This window comes from Neodiprion virginianus, chromosome 7, assembly GCF_021901495.1.
Source record: "Neodiprion virginianus isolate iyNeoVirg1 chromosome 7, iyNeoVirg1.1, whole genome shotgun sequence".
In the NCBI taxonomy this organism is placed as follows: Eukaryota; Metazoa; Arthropoda; class Insecta; order Hymenoptera; family Diprionidae; genus Neodiprion; species Neodiprion virginianus.
The window spans coordinates 6,519,801-6,540,270 of NC_060883.1; the positions used below are offsets into that span (position 1 = coordinate 6,519,801).

At 36.0% G+C, this 20,470-nt stretch overlaps 1 protein-coding gene across 11 annotated transcripts in view; it reads right to left on the minus strand.

Annotated features, from left to right (window-relative positions):
* The window catches only part of LOC124309076 (potassium voltage-gated channel protein Shaker), a 259,541-nt gene that overhangs the window by 108,990 nt on the left and 130,081 nt on the right, over nucleotides 1-20,470 (minus strand). The window contains exon 1 of one of the 11 annotated variants that reach the window (XM_046772332.1): nucleotides 6,647-6,886. The exons of the other annotated variants lie outside the window; for them this stretch is intronic. Coding sequence (XP_046628288.1) covers nucleotides 6,647-6,672 — 26 coding nt within the window. The 5' untranslated portion in view covers nucleotides 6,673-6,886. Of the gene's footprint in view, nucleotides 1-6,646; nucleotides 6,887-20,470 lie in introns of those variants that run through there. 11 annotated transcript variants of the gene reach the window in all.

The following is a 20,470-nucleotide window of genomic DNA, read 5'->3' on the forward strand; positions in this document are numbered from 1 at the left end:
CAAAACTTACTTCAGATTTGAGTTCAGACTTGAAAAAACTTCTATACCCAAATATTCAGCCGTATCTCGAATATTTGTAATTCCGACCAATTTCGTCTGCACTATTCGGTGCAGAATATGGAAATCGCAAACCGATGCCAACCGATTAGTCCATCAATTAACGACAGTTAACTGCATACGTGTGAATATGTCGTTAGGTATATTCCGCAGAACTGCGGGAGATTCACAGATCATTTTACCGTGTAATTAGACTCAACGTGCATGCATACATTCATCCATCCATTCATTACGGGGCAGATAATAATAGTTTCGATCACGTATTACGACCAGAAATTAGCACGATAATATGCAAGCATAGTGTCATTGAAAGTTCACGAAACGCAAATTCGATTCCCAATCTTGTAGAAACTTTCAAACTCATTGGAATCAATTTTTTGTCTATGGTATTTTTTTTTTTTTTTTTTTTCAACCGCGAATATCAAATTTTCGTAGCACTTACTCTACTGACTATTAAAGGAATAAAATTTTCAAGCCTGATCAAAAATCCACTTCATTACTCTCATTCGGTGTCAATTGTTCAAAAGTACCTAATTTTATTACAAGCTTGCCTATCAAAATCTGCAAGCTTAAAACAGAGGTTGATCCAAAAAAAATAAAAAAAATCATCAGTTTCCCACTATTTTTCAACATCGATGAGACAATTTTTAGTTTCAGGTGTATTTATATCACAATTTCGTCTACCTGACCTGATCAGGTCAACTTCACGCCAAGCGTAACCGTTGAGTCTGTTCACTTAACTTCGACGAGTCGACCCAGAAACCGTTTAGCCATCTAAATTTTGAGTACCTAAACCGAAAAAAGCACGTGGCGTTTCCGTGTCATTTTTCCGATCGAAACAAAGGAGCGAGAGATTTTAAGAGTCCCTTTTTATTGCGGGACGCCGCCTTTAACGTGAGCTATTTTTATTTTTCCTTCTTATTTTACACAACCTACTAGCCGACTGGATGCTCTTCTCGAGCTGAACGTTTGTACGATTTCACGCCTACGCGTCTGGCTGCAGCAGCTTTACACACACAGAGAGGCGATACGAACGCTCGTCTCGTCTAGACACGCAAGCTCCGAAAAGCCGAGGGCGATATTCGCCTTTACTGACCAAGAAACGACCCTATGAATCGTAAAACGATGAGCGAAAAGATTCTCGCGTTGCGGATAGTAAAGGAAATCCGGGATGGCTGCACTTCCGGTGCAGCGTATAAGAAGGGTGGTTCAATCTTAAGGTCGTGTACCAAACCTACCCTTACCGACCGAGCAGACCCGCCCTTTTTCTTCCTGTATCAAATAAACAAATGAACGAAAAGGGTTCAAATTTTACGTCTCATTCTTTTCGGAATCACGGCAAGTATCTTAACCAAACATTTTTCAGGCCCGTAAATTTCGAGAAATTTGGAAACAGTAACGCGTGTCGAAAAAAAAAAAACACAACATTCTTTGACGATTTTCGATGCGTGACTAACTTTCTTGAATTCCGATACGAAAGAGCCGATTCACCGTCGAAATTTCAACCTTTTTCGTTCATTTGTTTATGTGATACAGGAAGAAAAAGGGTGGGTTTGCTCTGTCGGTAAGGGTAGAACTGCTACATGACCTTATACCATTTATCACAATGAATTCAAAATCAGACGGTTTTCTGTTTTTTTTTTTTCTAACTTGGCAGTAGAGTTTCACGATTACGTGAGTCGTGAAACTACTATAAATACTGTAAGCAATCATTTACGTCCTCGATAAGTTTTTAATTTTTTCTGTAGAAAATATTGTGTGATAATAATAAATTTTTGATTTAAACAAAACGTTCTATAAATGTAATTTCTGCAACTGCCATGGGGAGCTCAGAAAAATAGCAAAATCGTCGAATTCAAACCGAGGAATTCGTTTCAAGATATGCTTCGAACGTATGACGAGGATCTGGGTCATTTGGAAGAAGACTGATTTCGATGGAAAGCTACGCCAACGGCACACGATGAGAATAATATATTTACACTGTGCAGACTGTCGAATATGAAGGCTGAACACTCGATAATTTACATCGTAAAAAATACCGCGATTGGGTAGTCGGTCGTTTTCGAAAGATCGGGTATGTAATGAATCCAATTTTAAACCTACTTTGCGGTATTTGCCCTCCCCAAAGTGATAATAGAATTCCACAGGTTTGCTGAAATAACTTTCCAGCTCAGTTTCAAGGCCGTATATTATATAATATGTATATTAAAGTGTGTAAAAAAAAATTTAAGTTTTCTTTTTACCAAATTGAAGCAAAAAATATCGTTCCAAATGACGTCAAAAAAAAAATGCTCTCGAAGTTGGAGTCCTTAATATTAATATTTAAAGGTGCATCATCGTTGTTTTTATATTTATCATTTAGATAACGTGGGAAAAACTTTTTTCAAGTTTGAAATTTTATAACTCGTCCACGCGTCAGTGCACCGATAAGACGAGAATATATTTTTGTAGGGAATTGAACCCTCTACAAAAAAAGTCTCTTATCATTTTCTGATAAATCTACTCTTTCATAAGTTATTTAAGTTCAAAGTTGAATTCACAGTAGATTTCATGATTTCTCTACTTTTTCAACGAAATTATTACACTAATCGTAAAATTTGACGAGACTTATTTTATAGAACATTTCATTTCCGTCAAATTATCTCGCACAAGATTTTTGAAATTCCTGAACGATATTTAGTTATTTGGATTTAAACGTAAATTTATTTTGATTAATCCCGACGTATCCTAAGAACTCTTAGAGATCGTTCAGGAGTTTCAAAAACTTTGTGAGTAATAATTCAAAGGAAATAAAACGTTCTATAATATAAGTCGTATAAAATTTTACGATTAGTCTGATAATTTCGCTAAAAAATTAGAGAAATCATGAAATTTACTGTAAATTCAACTTTGAACTTAGATAACTTTTGAAAGAGTAGATTTATCGTAATACGATAACAGACTTCTTTGCAGAGCATTCAATTCGCTCCAAATTATGTTCTGTTCTTATCAGTACACTAATGCGTTGACGAATAATAAAATTCCAAAGCTTAAAACAAATTTTGTCCAAGTTATTTAAATGGGAAATACAAAATAGCGATGATGCACCTCTTAATATTAATATTAAGAGCTCAAAATTTGACGATATTTTTTTATTCATTTATATGAATATGTTTTATGTGACTTTAAAAAAAAATTCATTTTTTCCATACAGTCGAATATATATATACACATATGTATCACTAAATGTAGAATCTAATCGCAAGCTCAGCTTTTTTCTTCCTTCATCTACACTGAACAACACAACTGATCGTAAATTACTAATCGTAATAAATAATTTTGTCACTTTTGTACTAAAATATTAGGCTTGTTCTTCGTTCGATTGTACAACCATATGCAAAATATCGTTAAATTTATGGAAATTTTTTCACCCCGCCATTGAATTCTACAATCAATCTACCTCGTTGTAATTAAACTGAAATGACACCATTAATTTGCTTATGCGATTTCACGGTCAATTAAGCTGATGAAATGTTGAGGAAAATTGATTGCTTCATAAACTATCTGATTCTATTTTTAACAATCGTATAATCCGGCTTTCGCAGTGTAATATTATCGTATTGTAGGTTGAAGGAATACTTTTAATCAAGTGATACTGCGATTTGGATTTCTACGTTGAATTGCCGGCACTAAAAGTATACGAAATAAGAAAAGCACGGACACTAAAACGCAGATGTTCGTTTCATGCGAGAAGCAATCTTCGCATTGCATACATCGATGTATCGTGACATACATTGGACATTACGAAAGTGCTCGGAATTTCATTTTCTCTAATGCGAAAAAGCAAAAGATCTCTACACAATATCCTCACCACATGTCTTCGATAAATAAGAGCTTTTATTCTCTGTTATAATTAGTAAAATAAGACGTTTTATCTCGTTCTTCCTTTTCAAATAACCACTTTTCAACGATTGGATAATCCAAGCAGCGATCTACACTGAGAAAAATTTTATTTGTTACAGTAACTAGAAAACTTGAGTAAAACAGGTATCATTAAAAAAAACTGTTTGAATATTGTTGGAATTACGAAAAACGAGGTACGCGTAAACATTTTGCGCTATTGCCGATCCTTTTTTGGTTATTGCAACGCAAAATCAGTTTGTGAGGTTTACTCTACTTTTTTAGTTAAATAAGGCTTTAACGTCAATTTATTCTTGCACAAGCATTAAATTTTCGCAACAGTTGCAAGAAAATATAGCAACAGTGATCGTAATGAGAAAGAATAGTAACGGATACTAGACTTTTCGGTAACAGCTAGAAAACTAATCTTCATTTTCTACCTAGAACTATATTTTTCGATTGTGGTAAAAAATGAAAATAGTCAAGGACTGAACGGTAACTGGAACTAAAAATTTCTCTCAGTGTATATAGTCATGATCCGCAATACGAGACAAGTTATATGCAGTATCCGGATTCGAGCTTGCCAAAATTTCTCGCTTGTAGGCCAAGGACGAAGGATATATTGCCCCAATCACAGGACACCGTCACATGTGAGGTAGGTACACACAGTAATGTGGTAACAATTACATATTCCGTAAAATATTGCTAAACAGTTATTGTTAAAGTACCCGTTTCAACGTCTTTATATGAAATATTATCTTTTGTTGAATCTTGAACGAAGCTAACTAACTAACAACAAGTTTGTCAGTCCTAATAATATATTAAACAATACGAAGTGAAAACATGTAAAAATTGAAACGAGAAATTTTATCGGGTGTAAAAATTATGCACTGCATTATGCGGTTTTTGCAATGACAATTTTCTGTCAGAAAGGAATCAATTTCACTGTATTTCATTAGAGTGAATAGAATAAACGATGATGCGATTAAAGTTTATAACTTGAACCCAGCGAAAAATTGTAAAGAAATCACAACTGCGTGATGAATGTTTAAACCTTGCAAAATGTATGTGCGAATTATCCGTGAGGTTAAAGCGACGAACTTGAACTTCGAACGTATCACCTTCGCCTATAATTACATTGAATTGCGATAAAGTTGCGTTAAAGTTGCGATAAAGTTGCGTTCAAATCGTTGCAGCGTGTTCGATCTACAAATAATCTGCTCTTTCGAATCAGGCGTTTCAGCAAATGTCTTAATCAATACCGTTTAAAGTCTACCAGCGGTATTTTACAATTAAAGAGATATCACGTACGGATATTCAAACCGCATTGCCTATTCCCAGATTCTGATCATCGCCCTTGTATCATTTCACGTGTACGCTTTCGAAACCCTTTTATTCGTTGTTACATGCAAGTTCACGACTGAAAATTCTTTCCCATGTATACAATAATTCTCACACATGACCATATAACGATATTACAAAACCAAAACTTTTACTTGTTAAATTCTACGCTTTTTATATACTCCTTAACTATTTTCATTTTTTACCACAATCTCAGTGCTGCATTAATTATAACAAAGATTTTTTCATCAGCCTAACCGAAAAATCTAGTACCGACATAATTTACATATAAATATTATCCTAAGCGATTGCGTGTAACTATTTTTTTCGTCCCTCCTTTTTTCTTCTTTGTCAATCTACTATCGTAATATTCAGACTGTCATTTAACAAACGATACAAATTCCCATACGACCAATGAAAAATGATTTGCTTCTCAAACACGGGCAGAAACGGTGACGATGATCGTGCCTCGGAAAAGGCCGAATAAAGGACAGTCCGTAAATCACTTAAGTAGTTTGAGGGGGAGGGGGAGGGTCTTAGTCTGCGATACGTGGTTTTATGACCGATGCATTAAAATTCGTTTTTCATTACATCTTTTTGCATCAGAGGTTTCAACGACGTGCCTTCGTACAAAGTAAGCTTGTAACTCAACTTCATCAACACGAAAAATCTAACAACAATTTTATTCCTATTAATAACGATTAGCATGCGTGGCTATAGTCTCGTCACTTTTTCTACCTTCAGATGTCTTGGAATAATGGAAATTTTCGAAAAATTTGTTTGTTTTTTTAATTTATCAATGCGTAAAATATATATACCTAATATAATATAATTTTTTTTTCAAACCACGTGCCTTTCTGAGGGGCGGGTGAGGGGGAGGAGGGGGGGAGGATATCCACGATATACGACATGGTTCCGAAGTGTTCAAAATAGAGCTACGTAGTTTATGGACAACCCCTGACGAGGTGAGGCGGGGACCTAAGGCGCAAGCACGTGATACCTGCGGTGCCAGGTGGCGCGTATCTACATGTCATACCTGCCCCTCTTTGTGCGCGGTACGTCACGCACGTTTCACCTGAGGGTGGAAGAAGAAAGCAACGCGATAGTAAAGCAGCACTCGCGGTGAGAGAAACGAGGGTACGTAGGTACATGTATGTAAAATTGTTACGACATCGGCGCGAGGCCGTTGGTCGAATATTACGACGAAATATTATCACGAAAGCTCCGAAGCTCGAAAGCTCGAAAGCTCGAAAGCTCGCAAGTTCGAAAAGCTCGAAAGCTCGCAAGTTCGGAAAGCTCGAAAGCTCGCAAGTTCGAAAAGTTCGAAAGCTCGAGCTTTCCGGTTTAACGGAGAAACGGATGGACTCACCCGCCAGCAACTAGGATCATCTGCATGGTGCATGGGGGCGGCTGGTCTCACGACTACGGCGAGATCCTCGTTTTCGTTTTAAAATGGTCCTTGCGAAGGGCTAAGAAAGCCCGGAAAAACAACGTCGGAGGATCCGGGCGGCGTCGGTGCCGGTTCTTCTTTCGGGCTATTTCGAGGGTCGCCGACGGGGTCCTCCGACGTACCCGGAGTAGTCTTCGACGGTCCTCCACCTCATGTCGCGGTCGACGCGCCGCGCCGGTTGCCTCCTCCACCTCCTCCTCCTCTTCTTCTTTCTCCACCTCCACCTCCTCCTCCTCCTCCTCCTCCTCCTCGGGGACGGTATTTACCCGGAAGCACGCCACTGTCACTGCCCCCCGCAGTCATCGGCCCGCGAAGAACCGCGCACCGTGTCCCGAAGGATTTTTGGATCCTTGCGAGACGACGAAAGGGGTGGGTAGGGGGGGAGGGGGCGGGACGGGGGTAAGAAAAAGAGGGAGGAAGAGTGAAAGAGAAACAGACGGAGAGACGGAGAGTGTGATAGACAGAGAGAGAGAGAGGGAAAGAGAGAGAGAGAGAGAGAGAGAGAGATTTCAGGGAGAGAAAGACGGAGAAGAAAGTGACACACTAGACCGCACGGCACTCGGCAGCCACACACTGACTGGCGCCGCGCTCGTTCAGCCGCGCGGAGAAGGCTTCTAAGTGGGTTTCTGTCGGGCACACGGGTTGGACCTGGGATAGGTTGGAGCCGGAGGATAACGGCTGATGCCACGCGCCGCCGCAGAGCTCGATGGCGGCGCCACGGCCGCGGGAAAACTCCGAGGGCCCGCGCTTCCACCCCCGGACGTCGGGGGACGCCGCCTTCAGTCGATATCCCAAACCTGGCTCGATCTCGCCCCAAAACCACCCTCCGCCCCCTTAACGAACCCCCTTTACACCCCGCGGAGAATCCCGCTTCTACTACTCGGGATCCGAGTCGTCTTCCTCTTCCACATGTCCTCTCTGCTTGTCATCGCACACCCGCGATTATTAACCATTTATCAAGTCATTAGCGCGAGGAATTATTTCTCTTTAATATTTTGAGGGGCATATTTTTTTAACGAAGAAGTTTGTAGAATCATAGGTTTATTTTTATAGGTTTTTCGGGTAAGTGATTACGATTTTTATTTCGCACAATTGTGAAATTGAAAATGGCAGGAATTTTCTGAAATTTTTCACGATTTTTTTTTAGAAAAATTTGACCATAAATTTATATTACAATACTGTGTATGGAGAATTTGGGAAACAAAATTCAGAGCCTCGGCTGTCTGAGTTACAAAAAGACCGATTTAAAATAAAAAGACTAGTTTTTTCACGTTGATTGTTTGTAACGGACGTGTAAATAGTAGAATTATTGCAATTGAGCATTAAATTTTTATGACTCAGGCACCCAGCAGTCCAAAAAGTGTTTATGTGTATCCAAAAAGTGCAAAAATATATTAGAAATCTGAAAAAAAAACTTAGACTAAACAGGTGGGCGTGTAAACTGCCCTTTAAATGGTTAATAATATAAACGTAAACAGTGATTTCACACGAAGAAAGAACAGAGGGATCTTTGTGATTTCGTGGCCAGACTTTTAGTCTCTTGGCGATATTCGAAGGGTGGAGACGGGTCTATCTCCTCGTGCATTTAAATAGAAGATCAAAGTTAACCCGTTCACTTTGGAATGAAAATATTGACTCAAAATCCCTTTATTTGAGTAACAAAACACTTTTTGGACGATTTTGAGATGTTTTGGACAGGTTTCAGAAATTGAGTTTTGTTTTTTTTTTCCCAAAATTTATGTTTTTCTAGCAATGCGAGAATAATTCTGAGTAGAATAAATAGCGGCAATCTATTTTTCAGAAAATCTTACCGCCATTTCATATACTTGACAATTATTTAATAAGTACACTGAGAAAAATTTAACAAAACGAGTATCGTTAAAAAAACTGTTTGAATATTGTTGGAATTACGAAAAACGAAGTACGCGTAACCATTTTGCGCTATCGTCGATCCTTTTTTGTTAATTGCAACGCAAAATCAGTTTGTGAGGTTTACTCTACTTTTTTAGTTAAACAAGGCTTTAACGTCAATTTATTCTTGCACAAGCATTAAATTTTCGCAACAGTTGCAAGAAAATATAGTAACAATGATCGTAATGAGAAAGAATAGTAACTGATAATAGACTTTCCGGTAACAGCTAGAAAACTAATTTTCATTTTCTGCCTAGAACTATATTTTTCGATTGTGGTAAAAAACGAAAATAGTTGAGGACCGAGCGGTAATCGGAACTAAAAATTTTTCTCAGTGCAGTATGTATCGAGCTAATCGTGAAAAAACTAAAACCAAAATTGTACACGTTTGAAAAAAATTCACTTCGTTTTTATATTATTTAACTTCACATTTTCAATGACCGTAAATTACACGCGACAAAATCGCACGGAATGGGTTATTAACTTTAAATTTCACTCGGCAAATTTTATCACGTCTTCCTTCCCGCAAATATCCGATAAGACTGACGAACCGAGGTGCTGAACGAGAATCTGTTATTCATTCGTACTTGTCGCTCCGGAATCGTAAGAGCGTAATGTAAATATAAACAGACTAGGTTCGACATATCGTCCTCGCATACAATACAGAGATTAGTTTTCGTTCGTTCTAACTTATATGTACGTGAAACCAACGATAACATCAAAAATTATCTGACTTTATTCAAGATAAATAACGAAATATCGTAACAATCTTTAATTCATTCCTTTTCCAAAAATTCAACCTCACTCGCTCGAATAAATATCTTTCTCTCGTCTCGCGGTATCTCCATACTTTTTTTCTTCTTAAATATCTGTGTCTTGAGAGTTATTCGGTCAATGTTCAACTGAAAATATTGAAAATTCAGTGAGTTATGACTATTTTACTAAAATGATTAATTTTTCACTTATTCCTTGTTTTATGAATTTCTTTTTTCCGTATTCGAAATTTAATTTTGCCAAAGACAACTAATTTGCTTTGAAAAATCATATTTCAAGAGTATCCTAGAATTTTTTCAAGTCATTTGAATCGATATCTCCGTTTCTACGTAACGTTTTTTAATGTCAGGTTCCATGTGAGGGTGAAATAAATTTACGATTCATCCCCTATCGTTCATTGCTGTTTCTGTCGATTATGTGAATTTTTTTCCTCAAATAATAGCACTAATGCCCGCTAAAACATCGCGGTTATAAATTTTTTTTAACATTATTTACCTTTACAGTATTTATTATTACCCTTACAGTAAAATATATATACTTTGAATATGTCCGAAACACGTTTATTTTAAATGGGGAAATTTTCACTCTTACAGGCACGGGTTAGAGTTGCGATAAAAATGCGAAAAAATTTGGATATCGTTTTTGAATTGTTTAATGTAGATTTGGGGGTGCGGTCCGGAAAAAATTCGTCATACATTTTTCGTGTGTAACCGCGTGTTGTGACAAAAAGAATTGACACGTGAATATAGTATAATAACCGTTTTTATATTTCATCACTTGTACAGGTGACATGAAAAAAGTATCGACTTACACATTATTGGCGGTTTTTTTTTTTTTTTTGAAACAAAAGAAAGATGCCACGATATCTCGTGTTTACTAGCTTATAGAACGTGACTTTTTATCGGAATTGGATTAGAATACGGATTATTCTGAAAAACTTCGATTAAATGGGAAAATTCTTATTATTATATTGCGTTCGTAATTTGATTTCAATTTTAATGCAATCAATGATTCGATTCACACTAATCTCGATACATTTGACGATTAAAGATCGATGTTGGAATCAATGTCAACTTAAATATAACCTACAGCGATAACACAGGTCTGCAAAATAAAAGTTTTTTTTTTTTTTTGAGTTTGTATTTAAATAAATAATAAATTTGGATTCTATTCATCGAGTAATAACGAAAATCTTCATTTATTACTTGAAAGCTTTGCTTCTAGCTTTTTTACGTTGACAAACAAGTCTTGAATTTTTTGGTTAATAACTAAAAAAAGACAACAGCAAACTTTATAAGTATTAAATTGAGATTTTGGTAATGATATTTATCAACTGAAATATAAACTCCAAAAAAAAAAATATATATATATATATTCCGCTGACCGGTGATTAATTATTATTTTTGTCTAATGACAATGAAAGTCTAGTATTCTTTCTCATTACGATCACTGTTACTAGATTTTCTTGCAACTGTTGCAAAAATTCAATGCTTGTGCATGAATAAATTGACGTTAAGGCCTTATTTAACCAAAAAAGTAGAGTAAACCGAAAAAAATGATGTTGCGTTGCAATTACCAAAAAAGGATCGAAAACAGCGCAAAATGGTTTCGCGTACCTCGTTTTTCGTAAATCCAACAATATTCGAACAGTTTTTTTTAACGATACCTGTTTTGCTGAATTTTTCTAGTTACTATAACAAATGAAATTTTTCTCAGTGTATAACGGAAAATCAATTAGGTTAATTATTTCAACGTTGATTAAGACTTTCAATATTATTTGAAACCTTTCCGTTTCCGAAAGAAAAACTGCATGTCGGTCTTGGGTTGGCTGCGGCCACGTTTAAGTCCTCGTCCTAATTCTAAATGCAAGGACTTAGCATTGTAGCGAAGCGCAAGGACGAATACTAATCCTGTATCCAGCATACGGACTCACTTCCAAACTCGACGGGTCAAATTCATAAAACAGTGGCGTTTCCTTGAAGAAGAAAATAGACGCAAGAGAATCGAGGAAAAGTTTCCAACACTAATGGTGAAGAATTAAAGTGTTGAGAGAGGATTTTATTCTTATTGCCAGCTTGCGGAGTCTGATGAGAACCGATACTGAAATGTAATTGCTTTTAACGCAGCTGGTAAATTTTATGCCCTTAATTTTTACGTCTCCTGATCACTTTTTTCCATTCGTTTGAAATTTTACGATTCTTTAGAATCGATAACTCGCACAATTCTAATTTATTCTAACGTGAATCGTTTTTCAATCGATATGCGAATGAAAATTTCATACATAAGTGCGCATTTTGAATGACTAGTATATTATTTTACCACCCTACGAACTATGCTTGTTTTTGATCAATACGGACAAATTGTGATGCAAGATGTTGTCTCCCGAATTTTTGTTTTCGACTTTATTTTATTACGGTTATTTATTTATTTCGTTCGTTACGAGGAGTCTTATGCATTTATTATAAGATAAATTGGTGATTTGTTTAAGATGTATCCTTTTTAGTTTTCGTTAATTTCTGAAATCATTAGCTGACTCTTTAGTTATCTGGAAGACTTTTCCTTTTAGATAAACTAAAGTTGCCAGAATCTCTTTGGCCAACTTTTACAATAGAGGTGAAACGACGTAGAATGAATAATGAATTCAGATAAACTTTTCCAGCGCACTTGATGATACCAGCGATATGAGATTCGTAAATAAATTTATTTATTGTTCACAGAACGTCTCAATTTCTACATCTTTTACGGAATGCCTTCTCCTACCTTTTCGCAACAATCACGTGAAAAAAGCGTTGTTCATTAAACTAGAACTTATTTTCAACCAATCAAACATTTACAAATACCTCTAAATTAACTTTGAACTAATTTACAAACTATAAACCAACGAACAAGCCTTTCCTACACAAAATGAGGATCGGTGAAAAATTACGCGGAGCAAAATTACGTACCTTCAATCTATTATAAACAAACCCAATGCCTTCATATATTCGAAACAGAATTATTATTATTATCATTTTTTTTTTTTTTAAATTCATCGACGATTAATGATCTGACGAAAAATCCGCACGAAGAGGTCAGTTCGTGGAAAAAGCTCAATTTCACGGTTGGGTAAAATATCTTCCGAACCTAGATCTTCAGCGACTTATAACTTGGAAGTTATTTATAACTCAACCTTCGCAACCAGCCGTCAAGTTTACAGCAACGTCAATTTGTTAGTGGCTGAGAGGATCGTTCTAATAATTTGTTATCCGAATGACTTGTACAGATGTATGAATTTTTCATATTACATTTGATCAGTATGTAACCAACACGATAATGTTACCATAAATTATCTATCGCTTTAACGCTGACATGTCGACGCGATATTAACATCCAGGCAAAAATGTGCATTAGGGCGGTCTTCGATAGTTTTTTTTTTTTTTTGAATTCTTACACTCCCAGAAGCTTAAATGCTTTCACATTGATAAAAAAAATATTCCCTGAAAATTTTCAACTCTCTATATCAACTTTAAGATAGTCCGTTTTGTGATCGAAGTATCTAATCGAAATAATATGGGAAAAACTTTTTTTGCTCTTAGAAATTTTCACAAGTCGTAAGCGAATATTTTTTTTTTCTTTTAGAGAATCGCGATCAAATCAGAATATAAATCGGTACTAAAATTTCTCCATTTTTTTTTTTTTTTAAGTTAGATCGATCAATACTAGTAGAAAATAATTTTTATTTTCGTGCATTATGCAATAAAGTTTTATGGTAACGCAATTACAAGAATCTATCTTAAATTTTGTAACCTAAAAAAAATGTGCAATATATTTTACAACACGATTGTTCATTTCGTACCTATACTTGAAAGAATTATAACTTTGTACAAGTTAAACTTTGAACATTAATTACCATATGACCGCTTTCGTTTACAAATTTTACACATCGGAGCTTTTTTGTAGAGCGTTCAATTCTCTACAAAACTATCAATTCTCTATTATTGTCGGTATATTAGTCAACGACTTGTAACGTTTAAAAAACGCAAAAACAGTTTTTCCCATTTTATTTCCATAAAATACTTCGATGACGAAGCGAACTATCTTAAAAGTTGATACGGAGATCTCAAATTTTTAGTGAATTGTTTTGTCATGAATTTCAAAGCGTTCAAGTTTCTGGGAGCATAAAAATTTAAAAAATTAAAAAAAAAAAAAAAAAAAAACCTATTAAGAACCACCCTTATGCACATACAGTCGAAACTTTTCCCAGTTGAATTTCAGGCTATCCCAGAAAAGGACGCATCCTTGATGAGACATTCGTGGCGTAATTAAAACCTCGGGAATATTATGAAATAGTCCTCTTCGTGGTTTACCGCGTTATTCTCGAAATCTCTACAGAGCAGCACTAAATTGCGCGCGGTAATGCGAGCACTCTGAGTGCTTGGTAAACGGTGCACCGTTTTAACCCTGAACCACTGAATAATATTACACCCGTAATACATGCAATTCGAAGACGGACCTGGAGGACTGCTTCCTCTATTTCCGTTCCGTTATCGGGCTGTTAAAACTATCCGCGCACCCAAATCGTCCCTAAATATTATTTACAACACCGTTGAACGAAAGAAATAAAAAAAAAAGAAATTCCTGAGCGAAATTCATTATTTTTTTTATTTGCCATCCATTAAAACAATGGAAAAATATTACATAAAACCCTGTCAAAATTTACTTTTGTAATCTTGGTTGAAATATTAACGATTTTGTAGTTTTGTTTAGCACGGTGAGTATTATAGGTCAAGTGATTACTAGACAGAGAATAATTACTGTTTGGCGAAAAAGTTTGATTTTGCAGCCAGAAGAACGATATTTGAAATAATTTTTAAACCTGTGATGCAGGTTAGTCGGCTGATAAGAAATCGGAAGTAATATTTCTGATTAAATTTGTTGACAAACTTGTATGTTGTACTTCAAAATTTATGATTTTAATGATTCGGATGATAAGAATCATTTATTTCCTTAATTTTTGAAATTCTGGTTTCAAAAGCAAACTTTTTTGACAAATGTTAATTATCTTTTGCTCAATGTCATTTTACATTAAACTGGTAAGCTTTTTATTTTGTATCGAGATTCTTGAAGATATTGTTCTTTACAATTAAATACGAGGGAAAATTTCCTTCGTTTCGCTCCTGATTTTTTCATAAATCATCGCACACAGATTCCTCGTTAGACTTTTTATTCGTTGAATGCGAAAATTTATAGCGTTTTTGAAAAACTTTTCACCACAGCGTCAGAGGCTTGTCTTTGTTCGCTTTACATTTTAATTCAAGCTTATACCAGCTTGCAAGTTTTTCGAGGATTAACTTAATCCGCCTCAAAAACCTTTTATTCGCAGAAAAAATCAACATTGATCAAATTTGTTCAGATTGTTATATATTTTTGTTGTTTTCATTTGTTTTTATTCTACAGTGTCCGTGATTATCTCCTCGTTAATTTTTTGAGAAACATATTTTTTGAGGCTCGAAGAAATATTTATTTAGTCTGTTTCCTTGTTTCGTTTAGCTACAGTGAAAATTTTTACATAAATAAACTTCCTTACGTCACAAGTCATCATATATTATCAACAAGACTTCGAATTGTCTATTTTTTCATCTCAGTCAAAATTAACTCATAGATCAGGTACATCTGTGCCAATATCTTCTAAACACCAGTTTTTACTACCGTCGATAGATATGTAAGAAGCAATCTGGTTGCTCTGAGTTTTGATTTCGTCAAAAACACCTAAATGCTTGGATTTATAAAAAGAAATGTAAAAATCGGCAGTTCATTCAAGTAAAAATCAAAAAATATAATTTTAGATTGAATTGATGCTTGATTTCGAGTTTTGAATTATTCACGTAACATTTAAACTCTTGTAGCTAAAAAGAAGGTTCCTGTAATCAGATGTAATGTTGTAGAACATTTTAGCAATCATGTTAGATTTCGAATTTTTGAAAACTTGTTCAAAAACATTCATTCAAAAGCCGTGACATATTTATCAGTTTAGTGGGAAAAAACGAGATTCTGACGTTTCTTCCTATCATATGGGATCAGCCATGGTCGTATTCTTAATTTATAACATCATATTTCTTTTCTTCTGAAAATCAAAAACAATCTTCTAATTTTGGTCATGTGTCTTTCCATTTTTGACAGCACGAAATTGGTTTCATATGAAGCATAAAATTAGCAGATCACATTCAGAAGAATGTGAAGGAAAAGTGTATATATATTATACGACGTGCCGAAAGGAATTTTTACATAAAAGATGGTGCTGAATCGAATATATGATCCGATTTTTATTTTTTTTTTTTTTTAATTTGATCGTAGATTTTGTCAAATAACATCATTTAAGGCGTTCTAAGGGCGTCGGGCGAAGTGGAAAAAATCTGTATAAAAATGGAATGCTTTTTAGAGTTGAAACAACGGTATGAAAAATCGCGGACTAAATCCAAGAGGGTGAGGTTCAGACACTAGTCGAATTAATGTGGAATTCCCCATATATAAAACTCGCGAGGAATAAAAAGACACAGTTTTATTAAATATGCTGAACATATCAAAGAATGAAATCCTCATTGACGAGTTCGATTGCATTGCAATGTGAAAAGTTGTACAAACTTGAACAGGGAGTGGAATTTAGCTTGATCGTTTGCAATCACACGCCACGCTGTGCAGATGAAGAGAACCTTTGAACAGAAGTACCGATAACGACTGTCTCATCAAACCTCGATATCAATGGAAAATCCTTCAATCAAAAATCAAGGTTTAATTCTGGTTTAGAGGTGTGAGTAAATTTTGCCATTTCATTTGATACCGTTCGCAAAGAGCAAAAAAATTATTAACCTCACTTCCAGAACGTAAAGGGCATTCCATTGTTCCATTTAAACACAAAACTCAATTACACACTGCTCAAGTCTCAGCCCATTTTGCTCGCGAGTGTTCGAAAAAAAAAAAAAAGCACAACAATGATTATACAAACGAAGCAAACTCTGCCGACTGTTGCATCGCTTTAACAATCCCGAATCGCCTCGAGGCGATGCTGAAATAGATCTCTGTGTTGTGAATAGAAAAAGGTCCACGGAAACGCTTCAGTCTATCGTTCTACAAAAGAAGAGTAGTTACCCGCAGCATCACTCGAATGGTTTTTTTTTTTTTTTTTGGCTTATTTTCTCTTGTTTTTGTTCGTTCCTCCGCTTTTTCACTTCACTGCGGAACAAAGCTCGGTCTCCAAGAGGTCGGGGTGAGGGGGGGGGGGGGGGGGGGAGGAAGAAAGCGATGGTAGGCATGTACGTGGCACGTGGTGGTTGTTCAAGTGGAAGCTAGCGTTGGAAGGGCGAAGAGCGTGAAGGGGGAAGCTAACTGTCACTCAATCAATTACTAACGTAGCCCTGAACCAGTTGTCCTTGCCTCGGTAGACGGCTAGTGTGGCCGGGAAATCCTACGCCTTTATGCCAACTCGGAATCCCACCAACTCCGTCCTGGGAAACTGACTGACAAAGAGGCGAGGGTGAAAGGTCAGTGCAGGAGACGCAAGGCAGCCAACGAATCCGTACAAATTCTTTTATTTTACATTCCTCTTTAACCATACTTCATTATCTTCAACTACCTCGTTTCACCCCATCCCCGAATTATTCATATCGTTCGACAAAGATTTTTTCACTCACTGTGAGAAAGGATCGGCACAGCATTCTATAGACTGCGATTTGGTGGAAATTTAATACTACCTGATGTCAATTCGATATTTATACCTCATGTCATCCTCATACTACCTGATGTCGATTCAACATTTATACTTCATGTCATCCACATTATACCCGATGTCAATTTAGCATTTATACTTCATGGCATCCTCATACTACCCGATTTCAAATCAACATTCATATTTGATGTCAATCCCATAGTGCCTAATGTCAATTCAATACTTACATGTAATGCCAACCCATCACTACTTGATGTCAATTCAACATTTATACTTGATGTCAATCCCATAATACCTGACGCTAATTCAACACTTACATTTAATGACAATCCAACACTACTTGATGTCAATTCAACATCTATATTTGATGTCAATCTCGTAACACTTGATGTCAATTCAACACTTACGTGTAACGTCAACCCAGCACTACTTGATGTCAATTCAAAATTCACATTTGATGCCAATCACATAATACCAGACGCCAATTCAACACTTACATTTAATGACAATCCAGCACTACCTGATGTCGATTCAACATTTATATCTGATGTCAATCTCATAACACTTAATGTCAATTGAACACTTACATGTAACGTCCATCCAGCACTAGTTGATGTGAATTCAACTTTTATACTTCATGTCATCCTCACACCACCTGATGTCAATTTAAAAAATTACGTTCAATGTCAATTTCACACTACGTGATGTCAATTTAATATTTGGATTTCATGCCAATCCCATACTACCTGACGTAAATTCGACAGTTATATTTTATGTCAAGGTTATGCTACCTTGATTGATGAATATATCAGCTGTATTATATATCAGTCCAACACTGTCTTATGTCAATTCATCTCTTAGATTTAATTTACACGTAACATTATCTCTATCTGATCTAATTCCACGAAAAAATTGTTCTGCATAGTCGACACCAGGTAATTTTTGTCAATCTTAACACCACCATATTTTACAGCAGAGTGAAACTCGAAAGATTTATCCACTCCATGGGATATCTCGAATCCTGCAGTAGATATACGGTAACAACAGGTGTATTTTCCATTTGCAAGGCTCACTGTAGATGAGTTTACGGAATATATCAACACAAAAGCGCGAAACCGTTACTAAACCTAAGTTTGCGATTCAGAGGCTTAAGACACAAGTGCATTATACATCCACGCTTGGGAAGTGGATGTATCTTTCGAGAGCTCCAAGATGTCTCGAGAGCAATATATTTCGTCGGCATACTTGCAGCGCACTGCTGAACAGAAATGGCTTTTCTCTGAACCCAGAGCCACTTTTCCATTCTGTCTCTGTACCCAACGCTGCCTGATAGAAAAAGCCGGAATTCAAGGGTCGCCATGTTCGGGGCAAAGATATTTCTACTCGAAATCGAACTACAGCAGTTTATCCTTTTCCAATGTGTCATCGCATCGAATATAAAAGTCAGGTTTTATGAAACGCTGTTTTCTGCCAATCTTATTCGACTTTCAATCCTTTAACTCTCTGATTAACTGTGCAGAATTTAGTGTTCCAATTATAAAAACAGCGGACATCCTGGCTTTGACAATAAAGTGATGAAAAAAAAAACAATTTACGATCGCGTATTTCTCGGTTTCTTCAAATTTGATCGCGGTGCTAATTCCGGGAACGTTTACAACTTGGGTGACATCTCGTTTTCAATGTGACAATATTTCACGGCAATATCGGTTGTGCGAACTGACATTTTTTTTATTGAAAACTGAAGTCGTAATGAATTCGACAAAAAGTACGTTTTCATAGTCACAGACACACCTGTTAATAAGTTGAGGTCCGTTTTATTGCATGAAACAGCATTTTTCACGAGCACCGCAGGTTTGCGGTGAGTCTGCACACCACAATATAGGTATACACACGTTGAAAGTCAGTCGTGCCTGTCTTTTGCTGGCCGTTTGAAAAGCGAGGATTTAAACATACGACTCTATATACCTATCTGGAGAATATGAGAAAGTAAGAACCTTTGGCACCGGTGATAAAAATCGGTGCCAGAATAATCAGACGTGATTTTAGCACACCTATTATTTTTAACGCTGTATTGCTTGAGACAAAAATTCCACTGTAGTTCACAAGAAATCAATGATTTTGCTTGGAAAAGGAATAGTGGCAAGTGCATGAAACGCGACAAATACTTTGAGGCCGATCGATCAACGAAAACTGCACTTGACGAGAGCTCAGTGATTTCGAATAATTGGGATCCATGATGCAGCGTTTAACGATCCACCTCGACCAGAAATACGGTGGAACCCTGAACGAGGATGGAGATTAAGTTCGGGCCGAAGGTGCTGATGGGGTGCAAACAGGGTGCGCGTATCACGGGAAGCGTATAGGTGGGGGAGATGAGGGCCAAAGTGGCCACCCGGGGCGAAGCGAATTTACTGAATATTTCATAATAACCGTGGGAGGTGCCTAATTTAAGTGGCTGAAATCACATCTATCATTTGTTTCGAACCGGGGGCTGAATGAAATCAAAACTAATTGTGAGACTGTGGCTTTCATTGAATTCAATTCTGCCGTTTTCGAGCCAATAGGAAAATACAAGAAGACCTAAATACTACATTTCAGCAGGTAAGTAGCCTTTTCTGAATCATCACGTTTTATTGGATCGAAGAATAAAAAGGGATTTTTATGGCTAGTTAAAGGAGCAGAATCAGAAATGTAATGGTGAAATCTCGTAAAAAAAACATGTAATAAATACAAGGATGTTCGATATTCTTAAGTTAAAAAAATTTGTGCGTTTTTAAAGATATTTAACAACAGAGAATCCTACTGGTAAGATCTTTCCCGTTTGTTCATGAGGTGACGGAATGAGTAAAAAATAATACATGAGCGCGAATATTATTGGAATTTGAATTATCAAAACGCAGTTCAGAACATCAGTGGTGAAGATTGCTTTAGTAACATAAATAAAAGTAGTCAGAAAAAATTTACTTTTCGTGTGTAACATGAAAACTTTTAACTGGTTTTGTTAGGAACAAGATTTCGTAAAATAGAATTAATATTAGAATATTTTAGATACGAATAGTTGTGCTATATGATTTTTTTTGTATTTACAAAAATACAGTTTTCATGAACAATAATGAGGTTATATATAATGTTGCAGTACACTGGTCATAAAAATTTTGTAACAAGGAAGGTGTTTACTAATTTTGAAATACTTATCTACCTTCATCTAAAACCATAATTATTTTGTTTCGATCAGGTCTAGTTTTTGTGGTACAGCTATTTCCAGTAAAATTGAATATTTATCGTTTCGACTTACCTTTTTTGATTCAGGGTATTGTATTATTTATAATAAATACCAGTCAGCTAGATGCAATAAA